Source organism: Otolemur garnettii, unplaced genomic scaffold (assembly GCF_000181295.1).
Source record: "Otolemur garnettii isolate 467f Iridium unplaced genomic scaffold, OtoGar3 scaffold00048, whole genome shotgun sequence".
Classification (NCBI taxonomy): Eukaryota; Metazoa; Chordata; class Mammalia; order Primates; family Galagidae; genus Otolemur; species Otolemur garnettii.
Window position 1 is genome coordinate 13,184,285 of NW_003852443.1, and position 25,992 is coordinate 13,210,276.

The 25,992-nt window shown below is 43.9% G+C and overlaps 1 protein-coding gene across 3 annotated transcripts in view; it reads right to left on the minus strand.

The window, feature by feature from the left end:
* Nucleotides 1-25,992, minus strand: part of RAPGEF4 (Rap guanine nucleotide exchange factor 4) — a 226,153-nt gene that overhangs the window by 10,893 nt on the left and 189,268 nt on the right. For all 3 annotated transcript variants that reach the window (XM_012806203.2, XM_023514143.1, XM_023514144.1), the window contains 11 exons: nucleotides 24,333-24,421; nucleotides 23,508-23,538; nucleotides 23,207-23,285; nucleotides 22,232-22,378; nucleotides 19,722-19,819; nucleotides 14,684-14,809; nucleotides 13,784-13,962; nucleotides 10,534-10,624; nucleotides 6,685-6,735; nucleotides 5,440-5,527; nucleotides 4,970-5,034 (listed from right to left, as the gene is read on the minus strand). In XM_012806203.2, the coding sequence (XP_012661657.1) occupies nucleotides 4,970-5,034; nucleotides 5,440-5,527; nucleotides 6,685-6,735; nucleotides 10,534-10,624; nucleotides 13,784-13,962; nucleotides 14,684-14,809; nucleotides 19,722-19,819; nucleotides 22,232-22,378; nucleotides 23,207-23,285; nucleotides 23,508-23,538; nucleotides 24,333-24,421 (1,044 nt within the window). The remainder of the gene's footprint in view (nucleotides 1-4,969; nucleotides 5,035-5,439; nucleotides 5,528-6,684; nucleotides 6,736-10,533; nucleotides 10,625-13,783; nucleotides 13,963-14,683; nucleotides 14,810-19,721; nucleotides 19,820-22,231; nucleotides 22,379-23,206; nucleotides 23,286-23,507; nucleotides 23,539-24,332; nucleotides 24,422-25,992) is intronic.

Sequence of the window (25,992 nt, forward strand, 5' to 3'; positions counted from 1 at the left end):
GCTATTTTTTGGTTGCAGCCGTCATTGTTGTTTGGCGGGTCCGGCTGGGGATTCAAACCTGCCACCTTAGGTGTACGTGGCTGGCGCCTCAGCCGGTTGAGCCACAGGCGCCGAGCCGAAGGCCACCTTTCATAGCATCTCAGTTATGGAAAACATTTTGGGAGGTCCTGGTCAATCAAATTTTTGAATAAAATAGAAATATTCTTAGATTAAATTTTGTTGCATATTAATGGAATCTTTAAAAAATGCTTCAGCACACTGCCATACCTCACTTTGGTCCAACGCTGAAATGTAACTAGTCTATTCTTTTATTCAACAAATATATCTTCAATATATCTCTACAACGTGCCAGTCACCTTTATCAGTGCTGGGGAAATAGCAGTGAACAAAACAGATAAGATGTCTGGACCAGGGCACTTATATCCTAGTGTGGGAGACAGACAACGCAGAGGCAAAGTAAAGAAGATCATCCCAGCTACAGCTATCAGGGCGAGCTTATCTGTCAGAGAGTGTTGGGTGTGGAGAAGCCGTGTTACCAGCATGGTCAGGGAAGACCACACAGAGGAGGGGACGCCTGAGCTGAGGCCTGAATAATGAGAAAGAGCCAGACAGCTGAAAACTAGGGAAAAGATAATTTCAGGCTAGTGTAAAGGCCCTGGGGTTGGAAGGAGAAGAAGAAAGGCCAATCGCACCAACTTGGACTGAACACAGAGAAGGCAAAGTGTGCGCTAAGGCTGGACAGGTGCATGGGGCAACAAGTCTAGATTTTATTATATGATATGTTTGACATGCATGGTTTTATTTTCCACTGATACATCTGCCGGGAGTTCTCTGGGCAACAAGTCTAGAGTTTATTTTATTTATTTATTTATTTATTTATTTATTTTGGAGACAGAGCCTCAAGCTGACCCCCTGGGTAGAGTGCCGTGGTATCACAACTCATAGCAACCTCCAACTCCTGCCTCTGCCTCCCAGGTAGCTGGGACCACAGGCGCCCACCCCAACACCTGGCTATTTTTTTTTAATAAGTTGCAGCCATCATTGTTGTTTGGCGGGCCCAGGCTGGATTAGAACCCGTCACCTTAGATGTATGTGGCTGGCGCCTTAGCCACTTGAGCCACAGGTGCCAAGCCAAGTCTAGAGTTTATTATTTTATATTTGACATACATGGTTTTATTTTCCATTGATACATCTGCAGGGAGTTCTCTTCCCTGTATTTTTCTCTTTGACATCTCTTTTATTTCTACTCTGATCTAGCTTTTATATCCTTTCCTGAGTTTTAATAGTTCATGTGTATATGTTTTATCCTTCCAACTGCATCTAATCTCCTAAAGGTCAAGGGCTACCTGCTAGATATTTTCTATTTGTTGGTAAGATCCTTGCCTGGACACTGTACACGGTTGTGTTGCTTTGAAATAAGCCTTTCAAAAAAAGTCTACATGAAGCCTGGCCTGTGACATCTACAGAAAGAAGTAAACTCTCAAAATACTTCCATAGATTTATTTCCTTTGTGTTGGAGCAGCCTGGAAATAGGCTGGATTTGAACATGTGGATTTGAAAATGTACTTAGATATCTTCTTTTCCATAGCTTGAGGTAACAAGTCCAGCACTCTCTCCATGAATCTTGTAATAATATTATTGGTAATAGAAAACATATTGTTACTAATTATTTAATGACATGGTTAGTGATATAAAAATAATTCAAAATGTTTCTCTTCCTTAATGAATTAGCTTCTGTACTGTTTCTAGAAGTATAGAAGTTTGCCCCATGCTTTTCATTGCAAATAAAATAACTACCTTAAAAATCATATTCATAAATAAATATACCTAAATATGGGTATGCCTGAAATGGAACCAGCCTCCTAATACAGTAGCAACTGTGCCTATCAGCATGTTCTCTGCAGCCTGGGAGAGTGGCAGCCGGCCAGCATATTATCCTCTAATCCATTGCTAGCCTACCTCCTAAATGTTATAAATATTCATGTATGCCATAGAAAGCTACGAAGGGCTTTATTCAAACATTTTTTTGAATACTCCTTTATGTTTTCCTCAAATGAAAGAATGTCTGCTTTTTTCCCCCTTTTTTTTTTTTTTGCATAAGGATCAGAGTGTAAATTCTCTTTTGTTCATACCCATAAATCCTGAAAACCAATATGCAACAAATTCTCTAATCCTCATTTCAGACCTCAAGGGTGAAGAGGTTCAAAATAAAAGTATGGGTTGGCACGCTGTGGTTTGCTGGAGCTGTACAACGATGCCACCAAGAAATGGCATCTCCTGGCTCCCCTGGTCACTTTTGCTCCTGGCAGGGACTCCCTCTGAGGACACAGCCTACCAGCCCCACAGAGCTGCCAGCTCTGCCTACCACTTGAGACTAGCTGATGGGTGACCTGGGAACAGCACTAACATCACTGTGAACTTTCCAGCTTCTGATTGCTAATATCACCACTGCTAACATCACCACTGCTAATATCACCACCGCTAACACCACCATTTCTGACAGTGTTGGTGTTGTGGGGGCAGGGGTGGGCGAATTTACGGAGAAATCATTTTGGAAAGTTGGCAATAAGCACCAAGGTTTAGAAAACATCATCCCATCTTCTTGATATTCTATTTTGTTTTTTAGTAACATCTGATGGAAGGGCAATTGTAAAGTCAAACTTTCTTATGGTATGATTTAGCAAATGAATAAAGTTGCTGGAGCAAAGAACTAAACTCTCTCAGCGTCCTTTCTGTCTTATCTTTCACAGTTAATAGACCCCCCCAGTCTGAATACCCAAACTAAGGGCTATATTTTCTAGCCTTCCTTTCACAGGACTGTTTCTGGATGATAAGATGGGAGGCAAGTGGTGAATGCAACTTCATTCCTGCCTTTAAAAGGAAGAAGCATGCCTTCTCCTCTCCTTGGCTGTTCCCTGTGGCTGGCATAGGGACACGGTGGTCGCCATCCTGAACCATGCAGGTGGTAAACCGGAGCGAGAGAAGCCTGAAACCTTGACTGCTTCCTGCAGCAGGGCTGCTGTACCTGCTTGGACTTTCAAATGAGAAAGAAATAAACTGATCTTGCTTACGGCATCATTAATTTAGGTTTCCAGATAGCAGCTGAACTGCCTTATATCTTAGTTATTCATTTGCTTTTAAGCACAAGTGGACTCTCTGAGGGCAGGGCATAAAGGATTCCTTTCCTCACTGCTAGGGGTGGGAGGAACCAGCGCTGAGCAGGGTGGACTGCAGGTCTCCCAGGTACCTAGGATGGACTAGGTACCGTCCTAGGACCTAGTGAATGTGAGCTTGACTTTTCCTTGCAGGCTATGGATGGAACCCCAAGATCTAAAAACCCAGGGGAAACACCTTTTACCCACCCTGACAGATGGCTGATTCTGTTTAGTTAATGTTAGCAATCCAAAGTTGGAAAGCTTGGTTGCCTCTTTTGGAAACCTTGACTTCTGTATCTCTCTGCACATGTATATTTTATTGCCTAAGGGTTGGCTCAGCCACCCTGCAGCCTGCATTTCTGCACAAGTGATCCAGAAGGTTCTTTACCCATTTGCTGAATCTTTCATTTCTGGAAAAATAGGTTTTCTTTTTGAGAAATCAGGGAAATTGTTTAATTCTCCGCACTAATAAATGAGCAAAGAATGTTGAATTTTTTTTTTTTTTTTGCTTTGATCAAAAATTATTAAACTGACAGGGATGGAGATGTTGATACCCTATCTTTGGTGTAAGGGGTGAGGAGGAAGACTTCTGAGGAAATAGTTGCCCTCTGGGATAGAGGGTCTTTGAGGAGTGTGTACTCGTGCTATTTCCTAAGAAGCTGAGGATGTGGGAACCTAGTGCCTGGCGATCACTGCACTTTACTGCAGATGGCTTCGTAGTAAACGCATTCCCAAAGCTGAGGGGTGCTGAGCCTTGTGGGATGCCTACAGGTGTTTCAAATTCTCTGCAGTTTTATGATAAGAATTCCATAAGAATTTATGGTTTAAGGGAAACTTATGTAGCATAGAGCTGCCAATAATTCAGAGCTAGATGGATTGGGCACGATTCACACTTTCTGTTGGGGAAACTGATCCACAGGAAAGTTAAGGGAGAGCTACAAAGGAAAGTAACTGAGTAAAGAACCTCATGTCTCCTGAACTCTAAGGCTCCAGCTTTTCCCCCAGGGGAACCACATTTACACTGCAAATCATAACCCCTGGCAAACACCTACACGGAGATGAAGCTCTCTGTCCGTCCAGGCCACAGCCAAAGGATTCAGAAGACAATGGAAGATTCCATTAACACGCACTATGTTACTAAGGACAGGTTTTAGCATTATCTGCTTTACTGTGTCACAGGAGACAAGAAAAGTAACTGATGCCAGATAACCCTGATTTTTTTGGGAGGGGGGCCACTGCTGTAGAAGGTAGGAGAGTGACTGGAAAATACTGGATAAGGGCAATTCCCACATCTGTTACTGAAATTTTTTGGTTGTGAAGATTTTCACGTTCCCTCTTGGGACTTGGATGAACTTTCTTGGGATAAACAATACACATTTGGATTAATCCCCCATTGTAAAGATCTGCTACAGAGTTGTCTCTTGCCTACATGCACTGAAGCCAGGCTTCGTAGACAAACATCTCAGAGACGCCCGGGGGCGGTCTAGCTCCACACACCTTACAGCGAAACAACAAACACGTAAGTCACTCTGGAACATTTGTGCATTTTAGCAACAGGCAGCCGAGGACGAAACATACCGCATAAAAGCTAGCGGCTGCTGTGAGCCACAGCACAAATACTATTCAACCGCACAAAAGGGAACTGACAGAATAGAAAAGGTAGCCAATTTGAACCAAATATTTAAAAACACCTTTGTGTGTAACTACCTTTTTAACATGGCAGCGTATATGGAAATTATTTCCTTTATTAGTACAAATGCAAATTGGATTAAAAAAAAAACACATCGTGGTTAAACTTACAATACCGCACATACCATTTTTTCAAAGTTTACTAGATTGTCAATGAACGTCTTGTTCCCCTCATGAGTAAATGTCATATCTGTAAAGAAATAAAAGCCACATTCTAATCACTAACCGAAATATGTCAGACTCAGAAAGCACAATAGCACCATTAGATTATGCTGCTGGATTTGCATAACACTGCAGTTGAAAAAAGCTGATAATAGCGCCTTTTATGCTAGGTGTTTAACTTTCGAAATCACTTTACCTGAGATTAGTAAAATTTCTAAACGACTCTGTTGTTTCCCTAACCAGGCTTCCAAATCTTGGATCTGACCCTCCGGTTTATCTTCCCAACCCTTGCACAGAAGTCAGGGCTGAGGGGAGATGGCGAGGAGGACAGGAGGATGGAATCAATCATTCTTCCCCCGAAGATCAACCTGACTTCTCCATTTTCCTCCCCAAACAGTCATTCCCACTTGGCTCGTGCATTTCTTAGGATTACCTTTAATGAGCAGAGGCATGAAGGGGATCAGAGGCGGCTCCAGCTTAGCCACTGTCAGCCTGTAGGCCCTGTGGTTTCTTGAAGGATCCTGAGGAGACACAAAGAGGTGCTGGTCAGTGACTGGTGACACATATGCCATGGTTTGTTACCTCCTGATAGACCCAGCCTCTGCACCCCAAAGGCAGGTACACTGGACCCTCGAACAGCACGGGCTGGAACTGCGCGGGTCAATTTAAACGTGGGTTTTCTTCTGCCTCTGCTGCCCCTGAGACAGCAAGACTGACCCTCCTCATCCTTCTCAGCCTGTTCAACCGGAAGACAGTGAGGACACAGACCTTCCCGATGGTCCAATTCCACTTAATAAACAGCATAATAGTCTCTCTTCCTTAGGATCTTCTTAGCATCTTCTTTTCTCTAGCTTACTGTATTGTAAGAATATAATACATGCAGGAAGGCTGCAGGCTAACAGGAAGCTACTAGTAGTTAATTTTAAGGGAGTCACATGCAAATTTTTGACTGCACACAGGGGGAGACAGGGCCAGTACCACTAACAGGTGAATTGTTCAAGGCTCAGCTGTATTTTTGAATGAAGTGTAGCTACAAAGGAAGGTAAACCTAGTTAAAATAAATTGATTTGTGTTTTGAAACATCACATGTGACATGGGAGTATTTTGCTTTTTTTTCTCCTTTTGTGTTTGAAAAGATTCATCTATAGGGGCCAAGGGGAAAGCAAATATGAAAGGTGTAAAACCTCGACCACAGGAGTTCCCTTCTGGAGCCCTGCCTCCTTCCCTGGAATCGGGCTCACCCTCCCTCTGCCCTACACAGCCGTCCAGTCCCAGCTTGTCCGCTGAAGCTAGCCCATCACTCCTGGCAAGTCCCACTCACACCTTGTCTGTCTGTTAACACCTCCCAGCCAATGGGGGAAAAATAATTTTAGCAAGCCAAGGAAAATGCTCTTCCAATCCATAGTCAACCTGAGCCAGATGGAGAGGACCCTATTACACTGCTTTTCTTAGTTACACAAATTGACCTTATGTGGGACATAAGTCCTCTTTAAGTTACTTCCTGAGGGTGTCATTCATTAGTCGGACATGCTTGTTTTAGCAGCACTAAAAGGGATCATAAACTTCTTAAAGTCATACAAGGACAGATAAAATTTCCAAAATGAGAACTTCAATTCAGCTAATCAGAAATTGGATTAATGCAGACAATGAACAGCATAAAGGACCCACTGTCACTTACCATTAAACTTTCAAACTCTGCATAGAACTTCTTGAACTTGCTTGGCAGTTTCTGTTAATAAAATGAAAATGCCACGCGCATATGTCAGATTCAATATCTAGATATGTATCATGTGTTCCCATTTCTAGGGGAAATGTATTTCTGTTGGCTCTTAATCAAACATCTCGGGGACAGGCTGAACTGTAATCGTTCCTGTCACTTGGAGAACAATCTTCTGGCATCTGGAGAACCAGCCTTTAAAGGTCTTTAACCTAATTGAACCAAAAGTAACTGCAAATGCTTTGGTCTTACTGCCTTTATAATGTTGTCTGAACCGGATGACCTATGAAGAGGACTGCGTTCCCTAGACACCCCCCACTTCTTTAACTCTTTGATTTCCACAATCGGGAATCTAGACCAGAGGATATTACTGCTAAAAGAGCTTAAGAAACTATTCCACCCTCCTCTTCCCTTAGGAGGCGAGCTGCCTCAGGGCAGGGATTTCTGTTAGTTTTATTCCCTGCTCTCTCCTTGGTGCCTAGAAGAGCGCTGGGGACATAGCAGGTGCTCAACAAACGTTAGTTTCAGTAGGTTAACCTGTGTGTTACAGGCAGAAGAAATTCAGTCTCACAGTTTGAATGATGGGTCCAAGGCCACACCGCACACAGCTTCTCTTACCCCTCTGCGCTTTTTCTACATGAGCATTCCTCCCACATGATTTCCCCGCCTTGCTATAATACAAATCTTGATAGTTCTATCAGTTTACTGATTTCTCATGTTTATATTTTGGCAAATGATTCAACACCACTTAACGCATCCACATTATCTATACCAATAGGTCAATACTAAATCAGTTTTTGATTATTTATGGATTTGTTCCCACTTTGCTTAGTATCCGCGTTTTGTTTTGTTTTTGAGACAGGGTCTTGTTCTCTTTCCCAGGCTGGAGTACAGCGGTTCGATCACAGCTCACTGCAGCCTTGAACTCCTGGGTTCCAGTGACCCTCCCGACTCAATACTTCCAAGTATTGCAATGGGCATAACGCTATACCTGGCCTTGAGTTTGTAATGAAGCTGAACATTTCACTTTCTCTTCAAACCAAGATAGAGTGGTATGATATGTTCCGTATCCTGAGACTGGAGAGGCCTAGACCAGATCTCGGGCCTCAGACGTTCCCAAGTCAGCTCTGCATTGCACAGCGCAGCCTCCCCTCAGCAGCCGAGGCGGCCGGCCACTAGGCCCTGCCATCCACAGAAAAGTCTCCTTCCCTCCTGCTCTCTCATGTCTCAATCAGTCCGTCATAGTCCCATTTAAATATCTATAAAGAGTTGTCCTGTGTTTCTAAAAACTAGTCTCCTGTGTCCTCTGAGCTCTTTTTCCCAGTATCTATTTTCAAGTAAGGTTTCAAGGGAACCTGATATCCCTGCTTACAGGGAAGATTCAAAGGGCTGAAAGCTGGGATGGGCAAGGAGCGATGAGGGATCTCATCCCACACAGTCTCCAAATCACCAGGTTGGGCAACAGCACAGACTTAGCGGACACAGTCCATTTATAAGATTAAGAGTGCATTAACTGTATTTTTGGTTAGACCTCTGTCACTCTAGTTCTCTCTCTTCCCTGAGCTGGCCTTTAGGTCAAAGACAGCAGGGTACATGGTAATAGCAAACACTTCATTATCAGCGACATTGCCAGCCACACACCATGCTTCCAGGGCCGGGTTAGCATCGGGGGCTGCTTTGCCAACCCAGGAAACTTTAGTGAGTAGTAGTTTAGTTAGGCAGCGCTTGGGGACAGTTTTTGTTGTCACAGCTGGGGTGGAGTGTGGTGAGGGGTGCCCCTGGCATCTTCCAGGTGGGGGCCAGGGACGCTGCCGAGCGTCCTGCAACACAGAGCACAGCTCTGCAGCGGAGACTCATCCTGACCCCACTGGCAATGGTGACGAGGCCCAGACTCTGCTCCAGGGAACCGCTTATTCGCTTCATCTTAGATTGGCCTCTCCCCTCTATTTCGAACGCTTCCCTTCGCTGTGTGGTCTGGCTTCATTTTCTACTTTGCTCCTTGACTGCTTCACTCCTGTGCCTGAGTTCCTTGAGGTCGGGGACTGTTGCCCTGACTGCTCACGCGGGACCCCCATGCCACAACTGGGGTTGTAAGGGAAGCCCTTGGGATGTTCTTGGCAAACGCAGGTACGTAAACCAGAATCGAAGATGCTTATGTACCAAAGCTCTCCTACCGAAGTATATAATCATATTTCACTTAAGGAAATAAAAGCTCGTGAATGATGAAAGGTTAATCTCTTTTCAGCAACACACATGCTGAAGACAGAAGCTCCTCGACTCACTTTACTCCTATCCCCGATGAAACCGAAGGCCAGACCATTGCCAATTAGCAATCTCCCTTTGCTGCCTGCACCCACCGCAGCAGCCTCCTGTTTTTCTCTGTAGACTGGGGAAGGCAGCTCGGTGTTTTCCACATGCTCTGCTCTCACTGTCTGGCTGCTGTTATGTGATACCGATACCTGGTCCCTGGACCTATATGAGGATTTATGCCATTTTTTATTTTCCCAATCAACTCATTTGGGCTCTGTGGGGGAGGGATTAGACACTGGAAGCAGACTGGGGGAAAGCAGATGATCGGAGGGAGAACCTGAGGTCTCCAGAGATTCTGAGAGTTCTGAGCTGGAAAGACAGGGCTGCGCTGTGGGGGTGGGTGCACAATGGCTTCATGGCTGAGATTTGCTGGCAGCACTGACTCTCTCCTTTTACTAGCTGGAAGATGACACAGCAGCGTGGCACGCGGGCCTCACCAATTCCCTCATTCCTATATTCAGGGGATGAGCCGCTGTGTGCTGCATCTGCCTGGAATTTTAAGAGAAACTCAAGACAGGAAGACCTGTGAAGACCTGCCCTAGAAACAATGGAAACTTTCAAGAGAGGCAGAAAGGGAAAATAGTTTTAAAAGGGAAACAGAGAAGAAAATAATTCAAGACAAACATCTAGAGATGCAAATATCTGCCTTGCAGCCCCGCTGCAAATTGGGTCTCCGATACGTATACATACTCCTTGTCCTCTTTTGGTGTCCCACTTACACACACTTTTTTATTTTTAGTAAGAGTCTATTTCTGGGTGTATGTTCTATGAGAGATTAGCATTTCCTCAGCTCTATGCCATATGTGAGAGGTCAAGCCCATTTTGAGGACTAAGTTAAGAATAAGTGAGAGGGTTTTTTGAACAGCCAACTATCAACAAACCACTCTCCATATTTGCTACCGAAATCCACAAAACACCTGTCCCACTTCTGCCCCAAACTGAAGACCAGCCAACTGTGGTTCTTCTGCTTGGAAAGCGAGGTCTGCCAGGGGGTGGAGAGACACTTGGTACTCGCCTTTCCAAACAGTTGGCCTCCTGGCTATTTCTCCCAGGAACAAATTGACTACTTGGATAAAAAGGGATCTTCTATCCTCTCTCAACCATAGATAAGGCTGACTGCAAAAGCAATAAGGAGACAGCTCAGAGAACAACAGAATCTATGAGGCAAAAAAACTTTTGAAGTTATCCAAGTGATGTTGTTCCTTCACGTTCCACCCAGGCTGGACTCTTATCATTAATATACCGTGTATATGGAGAAGCCAACATCTCCTCATCCCCCAGCCCCCACCCCCACCCCCACCCAGGACGCAAAAGGACAATATCTTTTAAGTTTTTCGCTCTGAGGCAACTAGAAGAAGGAGGCAGATCACCTCCCTCCAAGTGTCCCACCTTTCCATTGTTATACTAGTGTGAGTGATATTTCTATAAAAAAGCTCACTGGTGAGCCTGTGTTTTTATTCTGAAGGCGAAAGTCACAGCTGGATCTCAGCTGAAGCTTACCTCCCACGTTAGTGTCAAGCGGCTCACAGCCACGTTACTTAGTCCCATGACGATGGCAAAAAAGGAATTCAGATTTTTGTACTCCTTACAGCTGAAACACAAGAAGCACACGTTTCAGTAAAATGTCACTTTTGAGTGAGATAAAAAAAAGATTAGAGTTCAGTTCTCTGATAGTTATTAATATGCGTCAGGACTCCATAACGAGAACAGGCGATGACAGATTTAATGTACTGTGTAAGTTCCACTTGGGCAACCACGTTCTGCTGTTTGATTTCTTACTGTAATTTTACAAAGTCGATGGTTTGGGGGCCAGTCTGGTGGCTCACACCTGTAATCTCAGAACTTTGGGAAGTGGATGCAGGAGGATTGCTTGAGGCCAGGAGTTTGAGACCAGCCTGGGCACACACCTGTAGTACCAGCTACTCGAAAGGCTGAGGAGGGAGGATGGCTTGAGCCCAGGGGTCCAAGGTTGCAGTGAGCTATGATGATGTCACTGCACTTGAGCTTGGGAGACAGAGCAAGACTCTATCTCTAAAAACAAACAAACAATAACAACCTCTGCCTAAAAACTAAAGTTCATAGTTTTCACTGTTAAAGTTTGTGTTTTGAGAAAGAATTTAAAGATATGTACCCTAGGGACTGTTATCATAATCCCAAACTTGCTGAAAGTATTATTGGACGGGAAGGGAGACAGCAAAATGTCCTTGTAGACTTCTGAACCTTGAACATTGAGGTAGACACCCTCCCCTGGCAACTTGAGGGAACTGCTGCAGCCACCATGGCTCTATCTACCATGAGTGCTCAGAATTTGCTAAAAACATACCAGTTTACAAGTGACAAGATCTCTGTAGGTTTGTCACTTAATCTCAAGGAATTTTAACACTGAAAAATAACCCAATTAACCCCCCAAACCATATTTTCTCTTTTTATTGATATTGATGAAGCTGAACATTTAAAATCTGCACTTATACCAATATTAGCTTTTATGAATATGATTTGGGGATGAGACCTGTGGAATAAGATCAGGAATTTTTATTAGAATGGTGATGTTTAATCTGGGTACTTGATTTTACTTAGAAAAAAAAAACAAAAGAAAGAAAGAAAGAAACCCACCAACTTCTTCTTACCAAGTCTCTAAAAAGAGAATTCATTCTACAATAAGCATAAATCTTTCACCCGAAATCAACATGGTTATCTATGTTGACTGCATCATAATTAGATCCTGTCTGGATTAACATTTTTGAGAAAGGCTAATTAAGTCATTGCATTTGCTACCTATGTTCTTGCAAAGACAGCAGTTGAGTAACTCTTAAACTGTCTGTGTAAAAGTGGGAACATATTTCAGAGAAGCTATAGTCTGTGCAGTCCCCTGGGTGGGAAAGCAAGCAAGGCCTGCAGTGTGTGGGGCAGTGGTCCCAGGTCAGTAGCTGGAAGCTGTTAGCAGACACCTTGGGGTACAGGCAGTGATACAAGTGTTCTCATGTTTGCCTTGTCCTGTTCATGTGATCTTGAAAGAATAAACACAGGACTATAGACCTGCCTTTCTGGTCAGTGCTCTGTTGCCAACTAACTTGGCAATACACCCGAAACGTCTCCAGGCCTCAGTCTCCTCGTATATAAACAAAAGGATATAATATCTTGCCCTCCTTCCTTCCAGAGTTCACACAATTCTCAGCAGGGCAAAGAGCTTCAACAGGATGTGCTGAAATTCTCTAAAACTATCAAGTAAAACGGATGCTCCTGCCCCTGGGTTTAGATCTCATTCTAGTAGATCACAGATTTATGGAAGTTTATAATCTTCCTCAGCTGGGCTGTGTAAAAAGCTTCACTTTAGGACAGTGAATTCAGTATAGGGCATAGCAATGGTTAAACATCACAAACCAACTTACACTGGGGCAGGCCCACCTAATCCTTCGCCCAAGTAGAAGGAAGAGGGATAATGAAAGCAAAAACATTAAAAAAAATTCATGGGTTATTTTTTGAAAAGCTCTGCTAGGTTGCCTCTGTAAAATAACAGGATTAGGCCCATAGAGGCTTTCTGGCTCCCCACAGAAGGCAGACACCTCTCTCTTCTCCTTAGTGCCTCTGGCCTGCCAGGCTAAGGTGAGGAGAGAATGGGCTCCTTAAAACGGGAAAGCACGCGTTCTCATAGTTTCCACAATCAACTCATTCCAGACATGTGAGGGCATTTGTCCCTTGCAGTGAGGCTGCTCAGGCTACTAGGGAAGGTGGCTACACTCTGGACCAGAAATTCATAAGCAATGTTGTACCAAATCTTTTTGTAAATAGCTAGCTTTTCTATATTAAGAGATAACAGCTTTTAAATCCAGGGGACTTAGTATTCTCCTGAACCCTCAAATTTCTGGCAAAATACTTCAAGGCATTTAGCAAACTGATATCCACAATGTCAGGTAGCCTTTTCATCTTTGTGTGGCCCAGGACAGCAAGAGTCATGTGGGATCTAAACTGTTCGGCTCAAGAAAATTGCCTAGCTGGGGTCACTTGTGATCTCAACCTTCCTATGCTAGAGCTCCCTGCATTTAGAAAGGAAACAAGTCTCACAGCCACAGGCCACATTTAGCATTTTATTTTTAGCACTGTGGTGATACCAAAAAACATGGAAGTAAATAGGAGGTTGTCAGGCATATCTAAATAGCAGGAGAAGATTAAATTCGTGTCAGGGAGAAATCTAAGTGGCCCCTGCAGTAAAGAAATCGTTTCCCATGAAGTGCTCCGAAATAGAATATTTATAAGATTTTTGCTTTTTCTTATGTTTATGGAGATGATTCTCATGTACCAGGTTAGCTCGCCTTTTTGCATTTTACGGATTTTCTGCTGGCTGCTGTACACGCGTGTTCCACTGCCCTCTACTGGTGAGAATGTGTCATGCGGGACCTCGGCAGGAATTGCCTTTTAAACAGAACTTTCCACAACAGAACTTTGTTTACCGAAGGAATCTTTAAACTGAACAAGGCAAAAAGGTCTGAGTAGTTCAGAGTAAAAAAAGAGGTTGCAATTTTGATGCTAGCATCAGTACCGTAAGAAGTTAAGTTATATAATGATGTCAAATATTTCAAAAGCTAGAAGTAATCCGTCTCTCAGAAGAGTTCAGTTATGTTGGAGCCCCTGGGGTGGTCCTTATGCATAAGAGTTCCTCTTTTCTGCTTTTCTTTTTAAGGTTGTAGTCCAAGAAAACAAGATGAAAGCACAGCTCAAAAACTGTTTCACTTACTGAGCTAAAGATACTTACTGGGCTGCTATCTTAATAAATTTTTTTAATAGCTGAACACGCTTGCTGAGCTGGGAACAAAGGCAAATCTCAGTGACAACCCAAAACTGAATTTCATTAAATCTCTTCAGGAACAAATCCAAGTTTGCTGTGGTCTTTTTAAAATTATGCCTTCCAAATGTGTGATAGATTAGCTCCAGCTAGAAAAGAAAGGAAAACAATTTTACTTATTTGTTTGTTTTTAACTCAAAACACCAGCTAGGGCCGGGCATGGTGGCTCATGCCTGTAATCCCAGCACTCTGGGAGGTCGAGGCAAGTGGATTGCTTGTGCTTAGGAGTTTGAGACCAGCCTGAGTAAGAGTGAGACCCCACCGCTACAAAAAAATAGAAAAATTAGCTAGGTGTGGTGGTGGGAACTGTAGTCCCAGCTACTCAGGAGGCTGAGGCAAGGGGATCGCTCAAGCCCAGGAGGATGAGGTTGCTGTGAGCTATGATGCCATAGTACTCTACCCAGGGCAAGAGAGTGAAACTCTGTCTCTAAAACCAAAACAAAACAAAACACCTAGCCAGGTTTCTCTATTTGTTAAGACAGTATTTTATCAGTCAGTAAGTTTGAATTCAATCATTCACTGGGATGCAGCTTATCTTGTGTATTTGAAGGCTTCCATGAGGCTTGTTAAATATATAAATAAAAATTAGGCATTATTGGTTATACTCAGGAAGACTGAAATCATAAAGATTTTCTTTAACACTCAAAACGCTTTAGAACAGGCTTGATTTATAAACGCAATGTGCAAAAATCCTTTATTCATGTGGTTTCCACGCTGTAGCACACATTACCCCGTAGAGTTGAGCAACACTAACAGTCTTTGTCCTGAATTGCGATCACACCTACCAGTGCACCCCGCTGGGCACCCTACCTCATGTACGCAGTTGAAGAGTTCCCAGTCATAAATTGTCATCTGGTATGCTAAATCTTTGGAACTCATCAGTTCAAAAGTTCCCACTGTTCCAACAGTTGGGCCTTCCTGTTCCGGCAAGGGAGTCTGTGAATAATAACGCAGAAAATACATCAGAATCACACACGGACAAGTTCTCAGTGCTGAACGCATCTAGGAAGTGCTAGGGGAAAGGAGTCTGGAGATAGATGCTTTCAGGAATGTCCTGAAGTTTTGATTTGACTCAGGGGAGAGAGATGCCTTTGCTCTAAATGCTACTTATTTTATAGTCATCATCACCATTACAATCAGTTTCACTGACTGAAAAACGTGGACCGTGGCGAATATGATTTGAGAATTGCCTTACAATGGTGTGCTACCACTCAGGCCTGGCAGGTCCCTCAGTCAAAATAGAAGAAGTTCTAGGAGAGTTTTTTGCCTCCTATTCCTCATTGAAGTTGTTCCCAGGCAGGTTCTGGGATGGCACTTTGGGACATTCATCCACAGTGCTACTTCCTACTGCTGGTGGCTGTGGTGAAGCTGCTGCCTCTCCCATCCCTTATAACACACTGCCCGGGGGCCCTAGGTGATGCAGAGCTTTGGGAACTGAGCTTATGTACGATGTCTAGTTCCTCCACTCTCCGGCAGATGTCGAGCTGAGCATGGTATTCATATGGCCATGATATTTGGACCAGACATTAGAAAATCAAACCATGCTACTTTCTGGAAGATCCTTCATGAAAAGTTTCCAATTTACTTATCTCATTTTTATTTCATGGGAAATGATCTAAAGTGTTTTTACTTAGTAAGATAAATGATATGCATACTTAGGAAATACACGTACATATAATGCATTAATATCTATACATAAAATAAGCAATATATGTATATATATAAACAAAGACAGATATGTCACAAAGGTGAAAAGACCATTTCCCCCATGTGATGCTAAGCAGATTTGGACGCTTGGTATTCACGTCAGAAGTGCTCATCTGTAAGTTCCATCTTCATCAGCATCACCATTCTACAAAGGCTCACTGTGGCATTTAGAGGACATTATAGGACCATTTCTGGACATTAGAGAAATTGTATGTTCAGGAGGTATGTGGTCCCTGCATTGGGAAGTTTATAGTTTGAAAGAGTCAGCCCTGACCCGTGAGGACAGAGTCAGCTGGTGGTCCTCATTTGCTTTTATTAGGAGAAAGAAGCATCCACACATGCAACTTCAGGGTACAGAGATGAACAGGAGGGGAGCGTCAGTGGGCTTTGGAAAGTTATGGGGTGTTAGGAAAGAATTAGTGGCAGAAGAAGATCTCAGAGAAAGAAGCTGAGCTTTAAAAGATGAAGCAGACCAGCCTGGCTGGGTCAGAGCGGCGAGGCCTTCCCTACGTGTGCAGGGTGCTCTGTTGGGGTGGAAGAAGGCCGAGGAAGGCTTGGAGGTGGGGGGCTGCTGTGAGACCTGCCGGGCAGGAGCAGAGAGCACAGGGAGCAAATGGCTGGCTTGAATAGCTTTTAACAAGTCTTTGGGTACTGGACTAAGACTTTGGGCTTGGATAATAGATCAGGCTGGTGCCAGCTTTAGAGAGCAACAGACTCTGTGTATAAACCCCACTCTAACTATGGAGATTTGGACAGGCCCCCTGATCTCTTAAATGTCATAATCCCTATCCCTTAGCTTGTTAAGAGCACGGCTCGGGAATAATTTCAGTGACACAGGTAACATAGTGCCTGGCACAGATGAGCTCCCCTCCTCCAAATTAGTTAGTTCCCTTCCTAGAAGTGCTGTAGCAAAGTCACTTACAGAAAAGTGTGACCAGTACAATACCCGGATGTAAGAGCTAAACACCGTTGCTCCTGATTTATTCTATATAGGGAACAGAGATCAGGGAAGAAAAACAAAGATTCCAAAGTTGTAAAACTTAGACCTGAAGCTGATGGGCAGGTAGCTTAAGGAAGCAAATGGTTTCAACCAGAGTAAGTTCTAGGTAGAAAAGTCGGGGAGGCGTTTAAATTCTAGGTCTTCACACCATCTCTCAGGGTCACACCAGCTTTCCATTCTCCCTCCCCTCCTGCAGCTGCTGCTGCCCCGTGGCTCCCCTGTAAAACTGCCCCTCCTACTGTGCTACTCCTTGGATTTCCTCTCTCCTTAAGATTGGAGAGACTCAGGCTCCCTCACTCCTGTCTCTTTCTCGAGGCTTTGTAACTTTTCATAAAGGGGACAAATTAACCTAGCAACTACAGGGACGATTCCTTTGAAATATGCAAAGTTCATTTAGCTGTGGACGATGGTCTCTCCTTCCCGCCTCATTTATGAGAGAATAACAGAAAGCTCTGTTGAATCTCCACTTCATCTGAGAGGCCAGAGCTCACCAAGCCTCTCTCCCTCATAGGCCGAGCTGAGGACAAGCTGAGTCCTTCCTCCACGAGCCCCCCAAGAGGCATGCGAGCAGCAGAAGGTGCTCCGCCATCTGAAGAGGGGAGCTCACCACTGGCCCCAGGCCCCTTAGGAAGCATCTCGTTGGGCCATTCTCACAGAAATCCCTGTGGAATTTTCCTATAGATGGGGCACAGCAGAGCTTATGAAGGGATTCCACTACATAGACATCTTAAAATTGCCTACACACAGGCACAAAACTCCCATGGATTCTCACCTCTTTTTTGAGAGGTGATTTCTTTGCCAAAGTTGAAGAGCAGAGTCCTGGAGCACTGTTACCCTTCCATCTTCTGGTTGGGAGAACTTAGACATAAAAAGGATGTGCTGATAACAGCCAGTGACAAAGAGATGGCTAATGTAAGCTGCGCCCTACACGCTCCCTGCCTCCTGCTCCCACATTCTCTGTGCCTGGTTCTACAAGGGTACCTGTCATACTGGATTCTCTCTGATAACATCCTGGTGTCTCTCACTACCCTGTGAGCTCCTTAAGGTGCAAGAACTATAATGGATTCATCTGCAAAACCACCCCAGAGCCACAGCGATCCACAACACCTGGAAGGGTTGTAGTAGGCACTAAATAAAAGTCACAGGAACTAGTGAATGGGTAAAGGGAAAGCCACACTACAGTGCAACGGGATTCTATTGTAATTTGCTCTGTACTAACATTTGTACTTAAATAAAATGTTGAGGGCAAAGCCTCAATATCTGAGCCTTCGACCATAGGCTAAATTGCCGGCACGCTGCTATTTCTAGACAGCACCATCTAACATTAAAACTCGTTCTCCTCCAGGCTGCTTGTGTTAGTCTCGTCTCTCTGACTTGACCGTAACTGTTACAAGGACAAAGGCTCTGGGACGCTTGGTCTCACGTCACACAGGGGCCAGCATATCACTGAGGGCAAAGCAGACACTTCATGAGTGTGTGTTGCTAGATCAAAGGGTTTGGCCAACATTCTGCACTGCAGAGTCATCTTCTGTGCGCGTCTTCCTAGAAGGACTGTCCTCAAAGGAAATTTTTAGACAGCCAGAGAAAAAGATCCCTGGCTACAGCTGTATGAGGCAGGTGAAGTTCGATCCCTCACAGTACAGGGCACATCTGGGGTACTTGTTACAAAGTAAATTTCCTTCAATGACAGAGGCCTTAAAATGGAAGATAAGCAAGGACCAAGAAGTTGGGAGGCGGCAGGAGTGTGTGCGAATAAACAGAGGCTTATAAAGTTAGGATCTGCCCCACAGCCAGCTGAAGACAGTCCACACCCCCCTGTCTATTCGCCACAACTGGTGCTGCAGCCAAGACCCAGCTGGCAGAGGCCAGAGCGCCCACCCGTGTGACAAACACATCACACAGCACCTTCCACAGGTTACAGCTAAACGGCCTTTTTATGGCTTCCTTTCCAGGAGAGGGCAGCACGACTCATTTATAACAACTTTTTGTTTTTTTCAGTCCCTCTAGGTCGGAACTGTCTATTTAGAAAGCCATAAATGCAGATGACTAAAATGACATATGATAAGGACTGAGGGCAGATTCAGAGCTTCCAGCACCGGCGTCTGGGGAAAGACGAGGGTGCCTGTGATCCCCAGTGGCTAGGGGATGAGAAAGGGAACTAACCCCACATTTGCTAAGTTTCTCTCCAAGTAAATTCAAGATGTTGTAAAAATCTGCTTACCTTCATTAGAGAGCACAAAATGGCTATTTCCAAAGAGAAATAGCAGGATTATGAGGAGGCTAGAACAAGCTCTAAAAAGTCTAAGGAGAATCTTGATTTACTTAGAAAGCCAGATCGAATTAAACTTGAAACCTCTGCAGGCATCGTTTGCGTAGTCAAGCTCTTTCCCCCAAATTCAGTGCCGTTTGCCTCCAGCTCTTCCATTGTGCTTTTCATAGAAAAGAAATCCATCTGAGTCCACAGACGGAGAAAACGAATTTCTCTACCTTCGAAACTGGTCTCACAGGTTTTCTAAGATACTTTAATAGTTACTCGCCTTCATGCCTAATTTTTGTAGGATAAATAGAAACCAATGTTACCACCTGCTTGAGAGACGACTACTCAATTATTAGCGTGGGCTGATTGGTCTTTTATTCACAGAAAGCTCTGTGTGGCTGCGAACAAGTGTTCTAGAGACCTGGGGAAGGTTTCTGGCCTCTGATATTTCCTATGCGAGGCAGAGAGAGTACTTTCAGCAAAAAGCATTTCTCTGAGACCAGAGGGAGGCATTGCTATAATGCTATTGAGTCTGCTAAATAGTGCCATCTTATTTGAAAAAAACCAAGATGATCCTACAGTAAGTATTCAGATTTTTAATGTTAACATTTAAGTTTGGAACATATCAATGAGGCAAATTGCAACAAAGAAAGCTGAAATATGCCTCATAGTGGTGTTACTTGGCTAATTTCCATGAAAGAAAATCTATAGCTCAGAGCGTCTCAAATGAACACCTGAGGCTTACCTAACAGGCTGAAGAAAAAGCAAAAGCTAAGTAGCATTCAAGAATTTTTAGCCGCTAGGCTCCGTGTGACTGCAAAATTAAGCTCCAGACAAGTTTTTCTGATTGCAGACACTGCTCTGAGGAGGCCGTCCACACCTACCAGGGCGTCGAATTGCTCTCGCGGGCAAGCAAACAGGCGTCCATTAATGGTGAGCGTCGTAAATACTGAAACATCATTAGGTTTGAGCACCACCTTTTCTGTGAACATAAAAGCATGAGATTGCCTATTAAATACATCTGAGATTTGCTGCACTGCCCTAATCACACCAACAAATTGCCGGCTTGCTGAATTACCGGAACACGCAGAGCGACTGCATAAAGTATAGTACTGAAGGGACCCACTGAATAAAAAGGCACAGCATTCACGCAGCCCCTGATGGCTCACTCAGGATGCCATCAGAAAGGACCACAGAACAGGAATGGAAACACCAGAGGGTCAATTCACCCAGCTCTGCGCCACAACCATAATTACTGTATACACAAAAACCACACTTGCTAAGAATATAACAAGTTATGTTTCTGGATGGTAATTACAACCAGCACCTTGGAGATGAAAAGATCACTTTTTAAAAATCTGGGAGATTTCTGAGATCCTACATGCTATTACATGCAATATTATTATTTTGCATGTAATATTTGTATTATTTTGCAAATGATAATACATGCATTATTATTATTTTTTCCCTTATTCTCTAATTTGAAGGGTAATAGCATTAACTAGATCTAGCCTTCTCCTACATTTAAAAAATTAGTTCATTTGATAAGTATTTATTTGGTATTTACTGTAGGCTAGACACCATTCCAGGCACTGGGGAGATAAAGGGAACAATACAAGTTGGAAAGGAAGGGAAGGGGAGGGAAGAAGGAAGGAAGGAAGGAAGGAAGGAAGGAAGGAAGGAGAGCTTCCATCTGGGAGATGCAGACAAAGAACAAGATCAATGTAGTGGAAAGGAGAGATAAGGAGGAAAAAATATAGCAGGGCAGGGCTTTGGAAGCTTGATAAGGGGGAGAGGTTAACATTTTAGACAGGGAATCAAGGAAAGGCAGGAGCAGGTCTCAGTGAAACACTGATATAGTGTAAAGATGTAAAGGAAGTGAGGGTGAGACTGGAACATGCAAGGGGGTCAGTTTTGTGCACAGGACGGAAATGCAAGGGAGATCTTGGGATCCTAACTATGCATTTTAAAATCTTACATCAGTAGAGTTAGTCGCCTTAAAAGTTGACAGAAATGGCTCACCTCGTCCCAGAGGATCCCCTCAATAGCTATGAAATCAGTGCTGGAGAAATTAACCTTCCTGCTCCTTCCCCCCAGTTTTTCACCGCCATGTGGCCGACCACCACTGAAACTCGTGGCAGCATGGACTGTTAACCATTTACCCATTGCCCATCTTCTCTCGCTCCTGGGAGAGACACGGGGACACAAACTGTATCTAACTCATCTTTTTCCTGTCACAGCGACACCAGGTGGTCAGTGATTGTATGACAAGTAAAAGAATGCCATTTCAGGAAAGCATAGAATAACCAAGGATAACAAAAGGAATTACAATCCCATGGGGGTAAATATCACTCATTTCATTTGATGAGCTGGGCCTCTGCCCTCTCTACTAGGCGAGGAGAGGAACCACCATCAGCTGAAAAGAACCAGCCCCCTGGGCTCGGCACCTGTAGTATAGTGGTTACGGTGCCGGCCACATGCACTGAGGCTGGCAGGTTTGAACCCAGCCCGGGCCAGTTAAACAGTGATGACACCTGCAACAAAAGAAATGGTCAGGTGTTGTGGCGGGCACCTGTAGTCCCAGCTACTTGGGAGGCTGAGGCAAGAGAATCGCTTAAGTCCAAGAGTTGGAGGTTGTTGTGAGCTGTGACGCTACAGCACTCTATAGAGGGCAACATAGTGAGACTCTGTATCAAAAAAAAAAAGAACCAGCCCCCTTACATCAGACTTACAGAGACCTACTTGAGCTTGTTGAGCTAGTTTCCCTCCTGGAGTCCCTGTTTCTCAGGGCTCCAAGGCTTTAGGCATTCTTGATTAGGATTTATACTTAAAGAACTCTAGGCGGGCATCCACACCAGAGTCCTCAGGTCCAGCCAACTCAGGTAAATCACCTCACCTTTTTCTGTTTAAGAGAGGATGCCTGCAAGATAGGAGATAGTGTGGCTTGGCACCTGTGGCTCAAGCGGCTAAGGCGCCAGCCACATACACCTGAGCTGGTGGGTTTGAATCCAGCCCAGGCCTGCCAAACAACTATGACGGCTGCAACCAAAAAATAGCTTGGCATTGTGGTGGGCACCTGTGGTCCCAGCTACTTGGGAGGCAGAGGCAGAAGAATCGCTTGAGCCCAGGAGTTAGAGGTTGCTGTGAGCTGTGATGCCACAGCACTCCACCCAAGGGGACAGCTTGAGGCTCTGTCTCAAAAAAAAAAAAAAAGGAGATAGTGGACACTCCAGACCACCTTTAACCACAATTTCTGCCATTTGGGGGAGCATACTTAAGCACCAACTCATCCTTCTGGGTGGGACTGAAATGGACATGTAACTCCTGATGTGGTTTCTGATTGGATGGGATGCCCCATTTTGCCAAAACCCAAAATACTAATAAAGGCTGTTACCTCCTCCGGAACTCATCTTGACTAAGATCAGACCTTCGCCAGAGCCCAGCTTGTCAGCAACTGCGCTAATGACTTCCTTCACCGAGGCGGACACGGGTACCCGGATGGTCGTGTAAGTGTGGTCCATGCAATAGACCTTAAACAGAACTATGCAAAGGCAGGGACAGTGAGGTGAGCTAGTCTTGGGAGTTCTTAAGAACACCACAAGCCATGCCAAATATTTAGACATCCCCCAAATTTGCGTCACCTTGCCATCCTTACTATTGTATTTATTCATACACGTCTACCCCATGCCTGCCCCCTTTGAAAACTGCTTACTCCAGCACTGCTCTAAGAATAGGGGCACAAACGGTTGCCAATCCCAATTAAAAAAATGACAGAGACTGGCGAAAACCCTACAACCAGGTAATGAGAAGAAATGGAAAGTACCTTTAGGCCAATTAAAAGATTCATTTGGGGATTAAAATGAAACTTTTGTCATTATTATTGTGACTATTTTTGGTTATGATTCTTTGGAGAAATTTTAAACAAGCAAACAATAAAAGCCAGCATTTTCACCTCCCTGATGGCTGCTAACAGGGCTGTGGTCAGGGCCAAAGTACCGCCTCTGGGCAGGGGTCCTGGTATTCCACCTTTTCCTAGGCATTCACAAGATGCCAGACAACCTCCTACCAGGTCGTCCCAGAGGTGGGCAACCTTGACTATCAGGTTCTGAGATAATCTTCATTTTCTTCAAAGAAAGGTGTTACTTGGGGTGAAGCAGAATCAGGGAGGGGTGGACAAGTAGCTTGGCTCTTAGGTAAGAACAACATAAATACTCAGATTGCCAAAGGGCACGTCCAAGAAAACCATCTGGATGGCAACCAGGAGCCACCAGGAGAAGCTGTTCTGTGGGCCCAGGCGATGATACCCAGGGAAGATTTGATTCTGATTCTAAATAATCTACATAACCATGAATTAGAAGAGAATTTTTACCCTCATCAGAGCCACGGATTGGCTGGCGCTTCTGGGTTCTCTCATCGCCCGTGTTGAACTGTTGCAAAAGAACTTTGTGCTGTGAAAACAATAACCACAGCAAGTGCCATAAGGGAGACTGACCAGCACACACTAGTAACTCCGAGGGAATGCGTCTGAGACGCAGGCAGAGTCAAAAAGTGAAGATGTAGTTCGTGTTTTCAAAAAAGAGAATCAGTTTTATGTGTACGTTGCGATATAGTATTCTGGAGAACTGTAATCTACGTGGCATGGACAGAGAATCCGAATCTATGCCACCTACCTTCTTTTGTGGCGCCTTTGCATCTTCTGAGCTACGAGAAGGAAAAAAAGCACATTATTTCATACCATTGCTGCTATTACTTTAAATGGCTTTATTTGCATACAACTTCATTTTTTAAATATTTTTTATGTTTGCATGTAACTTTAAACTTACATTAGAAAATGAAATGACAGAATCCCTTCCAGAGGCAATTTGAGCCTCCTGATATTAATGCTAAGAGACCAAAGTGCAGGGGAGACAGCAAAGACATCAGCTCTTGTCACAGGCAGACCCCCGGCAGGACTGATGCACCAAGCCAGGGTTTCCAGCCTTTCCTAGTAGCAGACTCACTCTCTAGCACTGTATTTATCCTATAGCTCAAGTAACAGCATGTGGAACCTCCTGTTTTCACTGAGAGGACGCAAATATTCACCATCAACAGCTTTGGCAACAGAAAGTGAAGTTTCCAGGTAAGTAGTGGCCCTCAAACATTCTTCAAACACCATCGACCAAAATTTTATTGCTAGGTTCAAGGCTTTGAACCTAAGGGACCCAAGTCTACTGAGTAGGACTCCCCACATGATCTTTTGCTTCCCAGGCTTACTCTTGGCAGCTCTCCAGCATGGAATGTGCTGAACAGAGGCTCAGTCTTTCCGTTCACCTGGTCGTACTACTGCCACCTGCGCCCTGGGTACAGTTTGCTCAAATCAGAACACTGCATGGCCATGGAGAGACCAGCTTAATTTAGCCTTTCTCATGGGCAGAGGACTTTGGGAAAGATGTTTTGATTGCGAGGCAGGCACTCAATTGATGAAAGCACACCCCCAAAGCTAAGCCCTTCCTTACATTTGCTTGACAATCTTCTCCAGCTCCGGCAGTTGCTCCTTGAGGGCAGCAATCATCCGGGCATCATCTGATACAGACACATAAAACTCCTGTAATTGGCAAAGGTCACAGGCTTTTAACAAGAACTGCAAATGAGCATACTTGTGAAAAGAGCAATAAAGACATATCTCTATATGTCACCTGCTTTACCAGCATCTCTAGATCATGGTTTCATGGACTGGAGGAGGTGGGGGGAGGAAGAAGAGAAGAAGGAGAAGTAGGAGAAGAAGAAGAAGAAAGAAGAAGGAAAAAGGAGGTGGTGGAGGAGGAGGAGGAAGAGGAAGAAAAAATGTTATAACGTCTCTAAATTCAAAATTGTACGACAAGAAGTTTTGGAAGTAGATCATGATAATGATTCCACAACACTGGAAATGAAATGAATGCCACTAATTTGTACACTTAAAAATGGTTAAAATGGCAAACTTTATGTTAGATATATTTTGTCACAATAAAAAGTTGAGTTGAAAAGAAATTGCAGATGAATTGTTTATATGATGGCAACTGACAGGCAATGTAATGCAATGTGTTGGAACGGATGACTTTATGGTCTACTTTAAGAGCACTATTTCTTTTTTTTTTTTAATTAGAAAATATTCTAAGTTTATTCTTTAAACAAAGAACATACTCTAATCATAGACAATGAAAATTATATAGCAATATATTGTTTTTGAATATAATAAAAAGAAAAGCATATAATATGGTGACATTTTAAGATCATACTTAACTTTCTGTATCAATTAAGCATATAGAAGCTCATTACTTCTACTGAAAAAATATTGATAGAAAACAAAATATATATATATACACACACACGTATTTGTACATACGCATGCACATAAGTGGATCATTTATTTTATTTTTATTAAATGTTACCTGTGTACATGAATGCAATCATGGGGTACAGTGTGGTGTTTTCATTTACAATTTGAAATATTTTCATCAAACTGGTTAACGTAGCCTTTATGTCATTTTCTTAGTTATTGTGTTAAGACGTTTATATTCTACTTTTAGAAAAGCACTTAACCTTAATTTTTTTTCAGGGATTCTAATATTCATTTTAACATTATTTTAGTCTTTTTTGTTTATTTAATATTTACCACTCATTCTGGTTAATTGGTGTTGGTAAACGCTGGCATGGTCTTCTGCACTGTTCTGAATTTGTGCTGAGTTGTGTCACCATCTCAGGACTCTTTGCTGACTTCCTGGGAGCTGCCCCGACCCCTCGCAGCAGCGGGAATGCCTCCCCCCACACTTGGGAACAGTAGCTCCACAGCAGAGGATAACAGCTATGGCAGTTCTAGCTTAACCACCACTTTGGTTCATCTGGAAATGGTCTTGTACTCATTGAGTACAGGCCATGAGTCAATATATGGCCCCATATACTACTCTTCCTCACATTTTCAAATTCTTCATTCTACAGCTTTGAAGGACTCTCAGGGACCATCTTCCTTCCCTGCCTCACCCCTCCACCTGTGAAAATGATACAGGCAAAAAGGAGACAGGGTCAGTGTTTCTTTTGGATAATTCATTTTAGAATACACAAACTGGGCTCGGCGCCTATAGCTCAACCGGCTAAGGCGCCAGCCATGTACACCTAAGGTGGCGGGTTCGAATCCCCAGC